This window comes from Oncorhynchus gorbuscha, linkage group LG12, assembly GCF_021184085.1.
Source record: "Oncorhynchus gorbuscha isolate QuinsamMale2020 ecotype Even-year linkage group LG12, OgorEven_v1.0, whole genome shotgun sequence".
NCBI classification, from domain to species: domain Eukaryota; kingdom Metazoa; phylum Chordata; class Actinopteri; order Salmoniformes; family Salmonidae; genus Oncorhynchus; species Oncorhynchus gorbuscha.
In genome coordinates this window covers 68,670,805-68,684,850 of record NC_060184.1, presented here as the reverse complement: position 1 = coordinate 68,684,850, position 14,046 = coordinate 68,670,805, and the positions used below count along the sequence as shown (strand labels likewise).

The window sequence follows — 14,046 nt, the reverse complement described above, 5'->3', positions numbered from 1 at the left end:
AGCTGTGAAAGACCACTTTATCTCAATTCAAACCTTTTGAAATATAACAAACAGGCCACGGTTCGGGTTGCATAATAAACTAGTAAGACTTCAAATCTGGGCATAAGAAGGCATAAGGGGTCATCGCGCCTTGTTGTCCCGGAGTTCAATAACCCTACAGTGTTGGCATGCTGGGCTTTTCTGTTGACCTGTCCGAAGGGCAGTTTTGGGGCCGCTACTAATGAGTCTGTGCAGACGAGAGAGTAGAGTTTAATATGGACATCGGATCAGTGAATTATCTTCCTTATGAGGACTTTGTGGATGTTTTCGGTAACGTGGTGGAGAAATGTCCACTCATAACGGCCGCAGTATGGTCCCGCCGTCCCTTCTCGAGCCTTGCTGACCTGGAGGCCAGTATAAACGACTTCATCGATGCCCTTCCCGAATCAGGTATAGCCAAGGATGAATGGATAACCCATAGGCAGTTATTTGTTCTTTAAAATGTAATATCTTTTTTACATTCAGCTGGTGAGAGAGAGTTTTTGTATTTAATTATTTTTTTAACCTTTATTTAACTAGGCAAGTCAGTTAAGAACAAAATCTTATTTTCAATGACGGCCAAGGAACAGTGGGTTAACTGCCTGTTCAAGGGCAGAACGACAGATTTGTACCTGGTCAGCTCGGGGATTCGAACTTGCAACCTTTAAGTTACTAGTCCAACGACAGATTGTTAAACTATGAGGTTTTTAAACGTGGATGTGAAATATATTTTACTACACGCTATTCTATTAATCAATGAATATTGAATTTGCGATAGTTTTTCCAGCATCAGAAGACTATCTAAACTCTACTATCCACAGGTAAAGAGGGAATCCTCAGAGTTCACCCCGACCTCACGGGTAGAGAGCTCCAAAGTGGGACTCTGACCCGGGAGTCGCGAGAGGAACAGGTCCAGGCCGGTTTGGACACGCTGACCACTGCGGAGGTCTCTCGCATGGCCCGGCTGAATACGGAATACAAGGACCACTTCGGTTTCCCCTTCGTGATCTGCGCGCGGATGAACAACAAGGCGACCATCCTGCGGCAGCTAGAGGAGCGTCTCCGCAACGAGCGCACTATTGAGAGGGCGTGCGCCATCGATGAAGTGAAGAAGATCTGTCACCTCCGTCTGCAGGGGCTGGTGGTCCCGGAGACGTCCAACAAGCTATAACTGACTGACGGGATGACACAGTTTCGTGTGGTCTACCTGATGAGTTGTATGTGTTTGAATAGTGCATCATAATGGCTGCGTCATTGTTGTGCGTAAAGGAGTAACTGTGCCTAAATGTGCTTAATTGTACCAAGTGCCAAAATTGAGCAAAAGTAATTAAATAACTGCAGATGTTTCATTGATTTTATTCTGATTTCAAATATGAACTTTCATTTGATAAGTCTGAGATGATAGCTTAATTAATAAAGATTTCAAAATATAGTACATTCTTCACAGTGCCGATCATTTAAACATCAACGATATGATAACATATGTAAAGGCTATATAACACATATGTAAAGGCTATATAACACATATGTAAAGGCTATATAACACATATGTAAAGGCTATATAACACATATGTAAAGGCTATATAACACATATGTAAAGGCTATATAACTGGTGTGAGTGATTCATTTTTGTCATATAACAATTTATCAGAAAATGCATCAGTATTGTTAATATTGACAGCAGAACCATGTACTGTGCGTAAACTGCATACATTATAATGCCAAAATGTTCAGAGAAAAGTTTGAAATCTGAAGTGCATTGGTTTTAAAGCACTAAGCTTGCTTTAAAAGTAGCTATCACCAGAGTTGTGTGGTCTGTATCACCACGGTCTCTCCAAGCTGCTGGTGCTACTGCCCAGGGATCAGAGCAATAGTATAAAGTGGGTCTATATGTCCAATGCAGTGTCATCATCAGTGCATGCCCCTCAGGTCCTCAACACCAACATGAGGTCAGTTCAGTCACAGAATGATGACATCACAGACAATGCCCCTGCAGTCCTCCCCCTTCACATCTCTTCAATCTTTCACGGCCGACAATGAACATGAATGATGCCAGCGGAGTCTGTTTGAAAAGTGCCTTCCTTTTCTTCAGTGTCTGCCCAATTTTCACCCATATCAGCCCGGCTAAGCCGAGTCTCTCGAACCTGACAGGGAGTGGGAGTGGGAGTGGGAGTGGGAGTGGGAGTGGGAGTGGGAGTGGGAGTGTAGCGGTGAGGGGGGTGTGGTGGTCGTGGTGAGAGGTGCCGGTGTGGGAGCCCCTGCCAACGCGACCCCCACCCCCACCCCTGCTCCCCCGACCCCCATCCCAGCCCCTCCGACCCCCAGCCCAGCCTCATCCTTCAGGTCCCCTGACGTGATGGACGAGTCCTGCTCGGGGTCGACCCCCCTCACTCTCTTCTTGTCCTCCTCCTTCTTCCACTTCATCCGTCGGTTCTGGAACCAGATCTTGATGTGTCTCTCTGTGAGGCTGAGGGTGAGGGCCAGCTCGACACGCCGCGGCCTGCTGATGTACTTGTTGAATAGGAACTCCTTCTCCAGCTCCAGGAGCTGGGCTCGCGTGTAGGCCGTCCTTGTCCGCTTGTTCTCCTCTGCCTCCATGTAGTGGCCTGGGGGGAGGATGGGGAGGGAGGGGAGGGCAAGATAGAGAAAGAGTGAGAGGCAATGAAAGAGCAGGAGTGGAGAGATGGAAAGGGTTTTGAGTTTTTAACTTAACATTGTACCCTGTCACAGTCAAAGTCCCAAATGCACAATCTAGATGAAATTGGCAATGACCCACCAGTGGGTTTTAACCCATTGGGTCTAGCTGAAACGCACACAGCACGCTGACTGAACTCAGCTCACCCACTGACCACCCAAGAATGCAGAACATCTACTGTATAGAAACAGTTGGGTAACGGATGATAACTAAAACACATACAGTAGGCTAGATCAGATGACAGGTAAACCTCACAGCTGTCAATGCAACTATAGCAACAGATACTGAATACTGGAAATTGACTATGTGAGGTGTCATGTATTCTGTGCAGAACAATTCTGCCTGGGTCACAGCACACTGAATTTCACATTACTGCATATTCTATAACAAAGACTCACAAATGGGTCAATCAAATGGAGGGGAAATGGTTAGGACTATATAAAAAAAGAACAGTAACATTTCGATTTGTCACGACTCCCACTGAAGGTGGCACCCCTGCCTGTTCGGGCGGCGCTCGGCGGTCATCGTCGCCGGTCTACTAGCTGCCACCGATCCCTTTTTCCTTTTCTGTTTGTTTTGTCTTATTGGTTGCACCTGTCTATTATTTTGTTTTTGATTCTGGACTATTTACGCATGTTAGGCTGCCTGTGACTGGAACGAATTGCAAAAATCGCTGAAGTTGGAGACTTTTATCTCCCTCACCAACTTCAAACATCTGCTATCTGAGCAGCTAACCGATCGCTGCAGCTGTACATAGTCTATCGGTAAATAGCCCACCCAATTTTACCTACCTCATCCCCATACTGTTTATATTTATTTACTTTTCTGCTCTTTTGCACACCAATATCTCTACCTGAACATGACCATCTGATCATTTATCACTCCAGTGCTAATCTGCTAAATTGTAATTATTCGCCTACCTCCTCATGCCTTTTGCACACAATGTATATAGACTATTTTTTTCTACTGTGTTATTGACTTGTTAATTGTTTACTCCATGTGTAACTCTGTGTTGTCTGTTCACACTGCTATGCTTTATCTTGGCCAGGTCGCAGTTGCAAATGAGAACTTGTTCTCAACTAGCCTACCTGGTTAAATAAAGGCGAAATAATAAATAAATAAATAGGCCCGCCTGTTTTCTGTTGGTCGAGGCTGTGCGTGTATTGTTCCTGTCCGTTTGTGCCATGTGTTGGGTTGGACATTTTTGTGATTATTTTGCCTGTTTTGGGCGTTCGCTTTGGAAACCGAAATAAAGTCCGGTTTCCCCAGTATCCTCTGCTCTCTGCGTTTGACTCCGCACCCACCGCTCCAGGCTCTGTGACACGATTTATGTGGGTTTTGTTCGTTGACAAAAGTGTACAATATTTGAACATCTTGTGGCTTATAAACTAATCTCTTTTCACATGTAAGGCTATTATTCTATAGTAATTTCACCTGAAAAGTTTCGCTAACTTGAACTGTTAACTAAAACAAACACAAAGCCTGGATGAACAAGGCAATTTACAGACAGTCCGTTAATTTAACGTAATGACTTTTATAAAAAATGAAGGTAGGCCCACATGGTAAAAGAACAGCCATAGTTTTTCCTGTATCACCACTACAATTAATTTGTGTTTTGAATGATGAAATTAGTGGCACTGTTAAACTTTTTTATTGGTCTTTGACTTTGACTTGGGGCGGCAGGGTAGCCTAGTGGTTAGAGCATTGGACTAGTAACCGAAAGTTTGCAAGTTCAAATCCCCGAGCTGACAAGGTACAAAATCTGTCGTTCTGCCCCTGAACAGGCAGTTAACCCACTGTTCCTAGGCCGTCATTGAAAATAAGAATTTGTTCTTAACTGACTTGCCTAGTTAAATAAATAAGAATATATAAGCGTATCAAATATATTCTATTCAATAGTTGAACTGCTAAATTATTCGTTTTAGAGTAAGCTTATTTTTGCCCTGGTTGCGTTTGTCTAATGAGGAAGATATTTTAACTGAAATAAGCTTTTATCGAAATTATTTGCCAAAAAGTGTATCGTGTGTAAAGTTACACAATTTTCTAAAGCCACGGGAATAAACAATAAAACATATAGCCCAATTAAGTCATATTTAACACATTTGTATCCTAATTGTCCTATTAATTACAAACCATATTTGTGTTATTGTTTTTGAGGAAGGTTGAGTTGAGAGAATAATTGTCTATAGGCCTACGAAATAATTGAGAAGAACCGTGTGCTCTGCTCTAACCTTTCCACATCTTGTTACCATCAATGTATTTAAGTAACATCAGTGCCTCACCTGGACTGAAATAGGTGCCGGTGGTCATTTTGGGTTCTGGTACTGTGTATAGTAAGGTGCAGGTGCTCCACAATACTTTTGAGCTAATATTATATAAGAGGAGCAAGAGATCAAGCAGTAGAAGATTGAAGGTGCCGGTCCTCAGCTCCGGTGGACGCCTGCCCAAGTTAGGCGCTGAGTAACATACACTACTTTATATTTCCTTTAATTGTGGAAGGGGCTTGAAAACGTATTGAGATATTTTAGGTTAGAGAAAAAAAGGCTCAATCGAGTTCCCATTTACCCGCTGAACCAAGTTCACTTAAAATGGCCGCAAGAGAAAATACTTTTAGGAGGAAGAGTTGACTCGTTATTTTGCTACGATTCATGAAGACTCCACCTTAATGATATACACTTTAATATATTTGATATGTCTAAAAATATTGATATAATGAAGGTTATTGTAATATATACTACGCAGCATTTTTCACTAAGGCCTATATGGATAATAACTGCCATTAGGAAATCATTAACAAAGAAATGATCACAACTGAAATTTTCACATATTTGAAGTATATCTCAACTTGGTACTTGAGACAGGAGGCACACCTTCAGAGGCATACAAAACAGTTTGGCCTGTATGAGGGAACCTAGGTCCTTTACAGATTGATTGACAAGGTAAACTGACACCCACCCTCGAAATATATTCTAGACATCATGATGTAATTTAAATTCGTATACATGAACAAAAGACTCAGTCTATATTCCGACTTCATGAACATTTATCACGATGAACGTCTGATCGTTTTCACTGTTCACATCAGTGGCATTAGCCTACACATAAAGCAGCGGCAACTCATGCTCTATACACGACAGTTGATTGTGTGAGTTAAATAGCTTTTGAATTACACTCAATGTTCACTTTTATGTCTGCACCAATTTGTAAGTCGCTCTGGATAAGAGCGTCTGCTAAATGACTTAAATGTAAATGTATAACATTCACTCCATGGCTATTGGCAAAAGAAAACTCCTGAATGTTCAATTAACTATTACATAAATACTTTTGTTGAAATATTGTATTTTAATCAAATAGATTATCCACTTGTAGGCTATTTATACAGTATCAAACGAATATATTTAGATAGGCCTACTGCAAAAGAACGGTCAGCAAAATTCCTATAAATGTGTGGGTAGATTCCTTGAGAGGCCTAGATGAATAGCTTTCTTTGCAGCCCTACAGCAACGAGAATTATACGAAAATTGCCAAGGTGACTGCAGTGAGTTACCTGCCCACTGTCCCTTCCAGGTTTGCACGTGAGACTTGGTGCTTTTCATCCAGGGGAAAGGCAGGTGGTATCTGTTCCTATCGGCACACAGAGCCAGCTCCCCCGGGTCTCCGTAACCCCCCGGTTGGATAGTCTGCTGGGGCGCCTGGGGGTGGTGGAGCTGCGGCACACCTGGGTCCTCTCGCATGGGCATACTGTACGGAGCAATATCAGGGAGACTTGCCTGGTCTAGCCCTCCGACGGAAGGCGAGGAATAGACGGACTGAGCCTGCCGGCCCATGTAGAGGCAGGGCGGAGGGCTGTGGCTGAAGTCCTCGCTGTGGGGTCTCTGGTAGGGGCAGGGGTCTTTGAACAGCTGCGCGGGGGAATAGTAGTGCTCTTCTCGATTCATGACTGCCAAGGGCCAAGGCTATCCAACGGGTGTGTGCACACATGTACATGCGCCCTATTGCCTTTGCTGCGTGGAACCTTGTGCTCTGCTCTACCTGTGCTGCTCGTGCATCTGTCGCCGCTATAGGCCCTACGCAGGTGTGTCACCGCCACCACGTGACCGTGCTGCACCTAAGCCATTGGTTTCACTGATTACACAAAACTGAGAAGTCGTCACCTTAGTTTCTATTCGTGTCTGTATTCTCTGCCCCGCGGAGCGACAATAATTGAACAGAATTGACCGTGCACAAATCAATGCTCTCGGCAAACACTCCACTGTTTGACGGCGGATATCTGAGACCCACCTGCCGCAAGTTGGTCCTAATGCAGCGATATACAGGTGAGCAGCGGAATCTGCGGGTCCTATCGCTGCGAGCGGACAGGGGCTAATGCCATCGAACTAATCAGAGAGATTGCGGCCCGCAGAGAAAAAGCACGAAGAGAAACGCAAGCAGAAAGTGCCTCCACAATGTCAGTATCATCACTGCTTTGGCTCTCTTGATGGAAAAGAAGAAGAAACGATGGGAATGCAGTGCGCTCGTGAAGCCTGAATGTAGATTTCACTGCCGTAGAACAATGTCAGCCATTGAACATTTAGATGAACCTAGTTCTCTTATCAATAGGCGACTGATAGAGGGGGAAATCGATAACCAGATGTATAGGCCTAATAGCCTAGTCTCATCGGCTGACCCTGGTGATAAGCAACTTGCAGCGGCGGTTGTCTTGGAAACTTGGCAATGAGATGTGAGGGGGATCAAAGACCAAGTCCTGGCCGAACCCTCTCCTGGTTGGATACCTTTTAGTGTTCTCTTAAAAGTGGCCGAACTTGCCACTTTTTAAATCCAGCCCATTATAGGCAATGGCTCATTTAACACCATTTAACGGATCTCCTCTGGTTCATAACAAACAGCAGCAGAGCTCGTGTCTCCCACCGCCACTCTTCCTCTGTGTTTGCTGGACATTAGGCAGACAGGTGCTCGCTCCATTAAACAACACTCTTCACGGTAAAGTAAAGAGGAGAGCCAAGGTGTAAACCAATTAGCATGGAGTGAGGAGCAGCACTCAATTAGCGCGCGTGGTGCGAGGAAATACACGTCTCTCCAGGCGGGCGAGCACATTTACGCAGCAACTGAGTGCCAGACAGCAGCTAAGGCCCACGACTTATTAAAATATCAAATGTATTACCATGTTATAACTGTAATGTTATAAAGCACTAGCATTTCTTTCAGCTGGCCTTGCAGGCCATCGATAATAACCATTAGCATACATGAGATAAGAAATGTGAAATACATATATATATATATATATATATAACGTTTACATTGTTTTTCTATTTTGGCCATTGTGCTTACATAGGCTTTATCTGCATTTTAGACATGACAGTTGACGTGATGTCTAAAATGACCAGTCAAACGCACACAGAAACGAATAGGCCTATGGCAGCACTGAGTTCTTCAAGAGAGATTATGGCTCTTTCTCCAGTATCTTAATGGGGCACTCAGCACCTGCTATAAAGTTCAAGTAAACCAATTCCATACAAATCAGTCCATGTATTGTCGCTTAATGGTGTTTATATTTGCTCGTCGTTTGAACGAGGAAGGAAACTGTTAACCGCGTGTATTGCCCCGCTACACTGAAAACGCACAACGGAGTTTATGAAGCGTGACTGCGTAAAACGCTATTTAGACCCCTTATCCATGGCATTGAAATTTGCGTAATGGTTTTAAGTGAAAGTTAATGCGGCGTTGCTGAACCCAAATGCAATGATTCACAAACAGGTTTGCAAATAAAAAGCCTTTAAGGACTCTTAATATGAACCGCAATAAAACGTCTGTAGGCAATCGAGAGGGGCCATAGCCGTATAGAGTGCAGTACAGGTTATGGACCCAGATGGAACGGAGTGCTGTGAGGAGAGATACAATAATGCTTTAGTGAATGGCCATGCTGTTCATACTGATGTTGCCTCATATAGTCCCTGGGTTACCCCCCATGAGCGCCTAGCGAGCAACATGATTAATTCATTTAATCTTAAATTAAATTATTGCTCAAACAAGGTCTTTCTCAATTCATGGAAATTGTCAATCACATAAAAACATCTAAAGTAATAGGGGTAATTAGTATTGCCTAATAACTCATCAACAATGGGTCTAAAATGATAATTGAGGACCGCTGACCACTGAATGCACGTTTTTAAAGCTGCTCTTTTAAGATCAGTTATGCACTTTGCACTGTTTTAACTTTCATTCATTGTTTTGCTTTGTGTGTTTTTGTGTCTGTTGTTTAACTATATGTATGCCGCTACCTTGTCCAGGGCTCACTTGAAAAGGAGATGTAAATCTCAATGTGAGTTCTCTGGTTAAATTAAATATGTATATACTGTATATATATTTTTTATATATTTTTTAATTTAACCAGGTAGGCCAGTTGAGAACAAGTTCTCATTTACAACTGCGACCTGGCCAAAATAGAGCAAGCATATATACAGCACCAGTCAAAAGTTTGGACACACCTACTCATTCAAGGGTTTATCTATATTTGTACTATTTTCTACATTGTAGAATAATAGTGAAGACATCAAAACTATGAAATAACACATGAATGCCAATAGTCTGCATAGCTGTCGTCAAGGCAAAGGGTTCTTACTTTGAAGAATCTCAAATAGAAAATATATATTTAGACTTTTTCTTTTACTACATGATTCCATGTGTTATTTCATAGTTTTAATATATTCACTATTATTCTACAATGTAGAAAATATTACAAATATAGATAAACCCTTGAATGAGTAGGTGTGTCCAAACTTTTGATTGATACTACACACACACACATTTATTTTTATTTCCAAATTAACAACAACCATGATGAACTAATAGGAATAGATATTGTTGTTGTATTATCCTATTTCTGTGTAATTAAAAATGAGAATTATTGAAGTAAAATGTTGGTTAATGGATTAAAGAAAAACCAAGTGGAATTCAAAGAACAGGTTTTACAGAACCCGAGGAGTGTCACGAAAACAGTAGATATTCTTTCTTTCACAAACAAAGCCGTTTCTGATAGAAGCAGGTATATACATGTCAAAAATGAGTAGACACGATAAAAAGTGCTTACCCATGGCGACAGCCATAGCTTATGTAAACATGGCCAACAGTGAGTAACGACCAAATGCAAACGACAATTAAAATCAAATCTATTCTGAGTGAAGAAATTACAGCACCATAAATCAAACTATGAGAGACAATGTGAAATAACGACTGCAAATCAGCTTAATGCCAACTCGAAAGGATTAAGCAACAAATATACTATCTACATTATGGGATTTTGAAGTGTCATTTTGTGGGTCTAATTATATGTAGACTATATTTTAGGGAAAATCATTAACACGAGAAGAGTAATTTGAACACGAGAAGAATATATTCACCAGGACCAGGCAAATCTCCCTGGGCTTTATAATTCTAACGTTGGATAAGGCCCCGTTTGTTGGCTTTGTTATGTTTTTTTCCCCCATCAATAGCGCCAGGGACATGACTGCAAAAACATCTCTGCTGTATTACAACGCGAACGTCAAAGGTCCTGGGTCAATGCGGATATCACACGTCACCTGCTGGATTAAAAGGCACATTACATCTGTGGAAAACAACCCCAGACAGTCAACCCTGGGCACCCTCTTTCTTTCTCTCTCTCGGAGGACCTGAGCCGTAGGACCATATCTCAGGACTACCTGGCACGATGACTCCTTGCTGTCCCCAGTCCACCTGGCCGTGCTGCTGCTCCAGTTTCAACTGTTCTGCCTGCGGCTATGGAATCCTGACCTGTTCACTGGACATGCTACCTGTCCCAGACCTATTATTTGACCATGCTGGTCAAATGAACATTTGAACATCTTGGCCATGTTCTGTTATAATCTCCACCCGGCACAGCCAGAAGAGGACTGACCACCCCTCATAGCCTGGTTCCTCTCTAGGTTTCGGCCTTTCTAGGGAGTTTTTCCTAGCCAGCGTGCTTCAACACCTGCATTGTTTGCTGTTTGGGGTTTTAGGCTGGGTTTCTGTACATCACTTTGAGATATCAGCTGATGTACGAATGGCTATATAAATACATTTGATTTGAATTGTGTAAACCTTACAGTGAAATGCTTACTTGCAGGCTCTAACCAATGGTGCCAAAAAAGGTATGTGTGTGTAGGTAAGTAAAGAAATAAAACAGCAGTAGAAAGACATTTGAAAAAAAGAGTCGCAAGGCTATATATATAAGGCTAACCTGTTAGTCAGGCTTATTGGGGTAGTATGTACATGTAGGTATCATTAAAGTGACTGTGCATATATGATGAACAGAGAGTTGCAGAAGTGTGAAAAGAGGGGTTGGCGGGGGTGGTGGGACACAATGCAGATAGCCCGGGTTAGCCAATGTGCGGAAGCACTAGTTGGTCGGGCCAATTGAGGTAGTATGTACATGAATGTATAGTTAAAGTGACTATGCATATGAGATAAACAGAGAGTAGCAGCAGTGTAAAAGAGGGGTTGGGAGGAGGAGGCACACGATGCAAATAGTCCGGGTAACCACTGGTTACCTGTTCAGGAGTCTTATGGCCTAAATTTCGGTGTTCCTCAAGGATCTGTTTTAGGACCACTATTGTTTTCACTATATATTTTACCTCTTGCTGGAGGCTGAGACAGCTCCCCCTGTGCATTTTGTTATTTTTTACTGCTGCTCTTTAATTACTTGTTACTTTTATTTACTCTTATCCATATTTTTTGAAACTGCACTGTTAGTTAGGGGCTTGTAAGTAAGCATTTCACTGTAAGGGCTACACCTGTTGAATTCGGCACATGTGACTAATAAAATTTGATTTGATCATGTCAGTTTACAGATCGTACCAGCAAGATTCACAATGAAATAACAGAGCTGAGTGCAAGATGGGAATAAGTGTGTCAAAATTGAGAATAAGAATAGAAAAGACACGACCTCCAGTTAAAAGATCAGTAGAAACAAATGCAATTTAATCAGTTATGCTTGTCACAAACTGACAACAGCAACCCCAATCTTTCTCACATTCTCAGACAATACATTCTTTCCAGTCATTCAATGGTTATGTCTTTCCAGTCATTCAATGGTTATGTATGTCTTCGAGGGAGAAAACCTCCTCTGGTAATGCCGTTACAGCACTCGCTACAAGGTTATGACGTCACATGTGGGTCCTCCCACTGGGAGTGTCTTTGACAGGTGCTGGTTTGGTTGACAGGTGTGGCCTATGGAGTGAGAACTGGCCCTGAAATGGGCGTGGTCTGATGAGGAGGAGGAGCTACTATCGGCGGAGAGAGCGGTCTCTACAAGAGGAAGGGACTTCAGATGGGGAGTGTTCTTTAGAATGGGGACTGTGTGTTTTGTGACCAGGGACACTTTTATCCCGGTGTTTCTTGTCTCTATGTCTGTATCTGTCATCGTCTCCAACCCCTCTGTATTTGTAGCCGTCTCTGTGGCACGTGTTGCTCTCTTTGTCTCTTTTGTATCCATCTTTGAGACTATGTTCTCTGCTGTCCCTATGACTGTCTTCGTCCCTGTGTCGTCTGTGACTGTCTCTGTGGTCTGTGGATGGGGTCCTGCTGCGCCTCCTACACTCTGATGTCTGTTCTCCTGAATGGCCAGCAGGGCGGCGCTGTGGGATGGTGGTGCGCAGTGTGTTGAGCAGGAAACGCTTGTTGGTGCTACGCAGTGGACATTTCATCCTGGAAGACAGTTGAACCAAAATTAACATTTCAAATCCAGCAAGGCCTTCAATATGAGCCATTGTCTTTGATATGCATCCGTCTTGGTCTGTCACACCTTGCCATGTGTCAAGTACATTGCCAGGTCGCAATTGTAAATGAGAACTTGTTCTCAACTTGCCTACCTGGTTAAATAAAGGTAAAATAAATAAAAAATAAAAACATTCTACATTGAAAGCCAAACACCCATAACAGATGGTTTAGCAGATCCTTTACTAACGTATGCTGCTCACCAGCCTGCTGGACCCATAGTTTCTGCTCGCACCCGAGCCCTACTGGTCTCCTTCAGCAGCTCCTCCACTGCACGTCTACATGGCACATGGAGAGTGACAGAGAGAGTTTAGGGTGCAAGAGAGGGAGATATTAATTAACATATAAATAGGAGGAAAAAGGAAGAATAGAGAAAGAGACAAAGAGAATAAAAGTGAAGGAAAACAGCAGGATAAAAAGCAGAGAGAGAAGGCACTATGCCAGTCTAAGATAGTCAGTCACAGAGCTAGAGGCACATGTCATGTGTGTCCTGGGTTGATCTGCTGAGTCAGTGGGAACAACTGTTACAGCTGCCCTTTGACCATGGATCAACTGTTACAGCTGCCCTTTGACCATGGATCAACTGTTACAGCTGCCCTTTGACCATGGATCAACTGTTACAGCTGCCCTTTGACCATGGATCAACTGTTACAGCTGCCCTTTGACCATGGATCAACTGTTACAGCTGGCCTTTGACCATGGATCAACTGTTACAGCTGCCCTTTGACCATGGATCAACTGTTACAGCTGCCCTTTGACCATGGATCCCAGACAAGTGTGCACAGGAAATACAGAATCACACACATACACACGCGCGCGCGCACACACACACTTTCCAGCAGCTGTGACTCAAAAATATCCTCAACTTGTTAAGCTAGCATACAGTACCCTACTGAATCTCGACAACAATTCAGTCTCTATGTGAGTTATCTAGATAGTCATGCAACAAATAATTGAAACATAGCTAGCTAATCATTGACACGCATAGCAAGCTACCTAGTAGCTAAGCTGGTGAACAATTAACTAGCTATTTTAATAGCATAATAAATCACATTGACCTAGCTACTTGTAAGTCGCTCTGGATAAGAGCGTCTGCTAAATGACTTAAATGTAAATGTAAAATGTACTTGACTAACGCTACTAGCTGACGTTCCTTGGCTAACGTTAGCTCCCCCTTCAAAACACCCCAGAAATTCACATCAAGCAAGGAATACCAGTCTGATAATAGGATAGATTATAACATACTTCTCCAATTCGCCATCATCTGCCATAGTGTAATGATCAATGTAAAATAATCAAAAGATATTTCAAATCAATACTGCCAATGCTAGCTAATGTTTATTTCTGAATATGTATGTTTACTTCTCCACCATGGGGGCCTTCCGGCAGGGACCCCGCACGACTACTGTCCTTAGCAGTGTCTTACGTAATATCAAATTTTATACGTAAAAAACAGATAGCATTGCTTAACAACAAACAAATTATGTTTCAATGTTGTAAAACAGTATGTATTTTGTCTAATATTGAAAATAAAATGGTCAAAGATACTTTTCAGTAGTTAG

At 42.6% G+C, this 14,046-nt stretch overlaps 3 protein-coding genes across 3 annotated transcripts; 1 reads left to right on the top strand and 2 right to left on the bottom strand.

The window, feature by feature from the left end:
• The first annotated feature begins 205 nt into the window (after positions 1–205).
• On the top strand, positions 206–1,450 carry urad (ureidoimidazoline (2-oxo-4-hydroxy-4-carboxy-5-) decarboxylase). The gene is made up of 2 exons (XM_046292793.1): positions 206–429; positions 840–1,450. The coding sequence occupies exons 1-2, from the start codon at positions 255–257 to the stop codon at positions 1,187–1,189; spliced, it is 525 nt and encodes a 174-aa protein (XP_046148749.1). The 5' UTR covers positions 206–254; the 3' UTR covers positions 1,190–1,450.
• A 592-nt stretch (positions 1,451–2,042) lies between these two features.
• Positions 2,043–7,479, bottom strand: pdx1 (pancreatic and duodenal homeobox 1). The gene is made up of 3 exons (XM_046290963.1): positions 6,261–7,479; positions 2,263–2,624; positions 2,043–2,162 (listed from the first exon to the last, which is right to left on the bottom strand). Exons 1-3 carry the CDS (start codon positions 6,649–6,651, stop codon positions 2,043–2,045), a joined length of 873 nt encoding a protein of 290 aa, XP_046146919.1. The 5' UTR covers positions 6,652–7,479.
• Positions 7,480–11,672: 4,193 nt separating this feature from the next.
• On the bottom strand, positions 11,673–13,891 carry si:ch211-140b10.6 (protein POLR1D-like). The gene is made up of 3 exons (XM_046290840.1): positions 13,730–13,891; positions 12,688–12,762; positions 11,673–12,415 (listed from the first exon to the last, which is right to left on the bottom strand). The coding sequence occupies exons 1-3, from the start codon at positions 13,753–13,755 to the stop codon at positions 11,995–11,997; spliced, it is 522 nt and encodes a 173-aa protein (XP_046146796.1). The 5' UTR covers positions 13,756–13,891; the 3' UTR covers positions 11,673–11,994.
• Between the last annotated feature and the right edge of the window lie 155 nt (positions 13,892–14,046).

Excerpts from the sequence above, each read along its gene's own strand:
- si:ch211-140b10.6 (XM_046290840.1), bottom strand. The coding sequence starts at position 13,755 with ATGGCAGATGATGGCGAATTGGAGAA. Across the intron at positions 12,763-13,729 it reads GATGATGGCGAATTGGAGAA|ACGTGCAGTGGAGGAGCTGC; the intron begins GTATGTTATAAT and ends TGTGCCATGTAG. Across the intron at positions 12,416-12,687 it reads ACTATGGGTCCAGCAGGCTG|GATGAAATGTCCACTGCGTA; the intron begins GTGAGCAGCATA and ends ACTGTCTTCCAG.
- urad (XM_046292793.1), top strand. The coding sequence starts at position 255 with ATGGACATCGGATCAGTGAATTATCTTCCTTATGAGGACTTTGTGGAT. Across the intron at positions 430-839 it reads CGATGCCCTTCCCGAATCAG|GTAAAGAGGGAATCCTCAGA; the intron begins GTATAGCCAAGG and ends TACTATCCACAG.
- pdx1 (XM_046290963.1), bottom strand. The coding sequence starts at position 6,651 with ATGAATCGAGAAGAGCACTACTATTCCCCCGCGCAGCTGTTCAAAGAC. Across the intron at positions 2,625-6,260 it reads CTGGAAGGGACAGTGGGCAG|GCCACTACATGGAGGCAGAG; the intron begins GTAACTCACTGC and ends TCCTCCCCCCAG. Across the intron at positions 2,163-2,262 it reads TGGCAGGGGCTCCCACACCG|GTTCGAGAGACTCGGCTTAG; the intron begins GCACCTCTCACC and ends ACTCCCTGTCAG.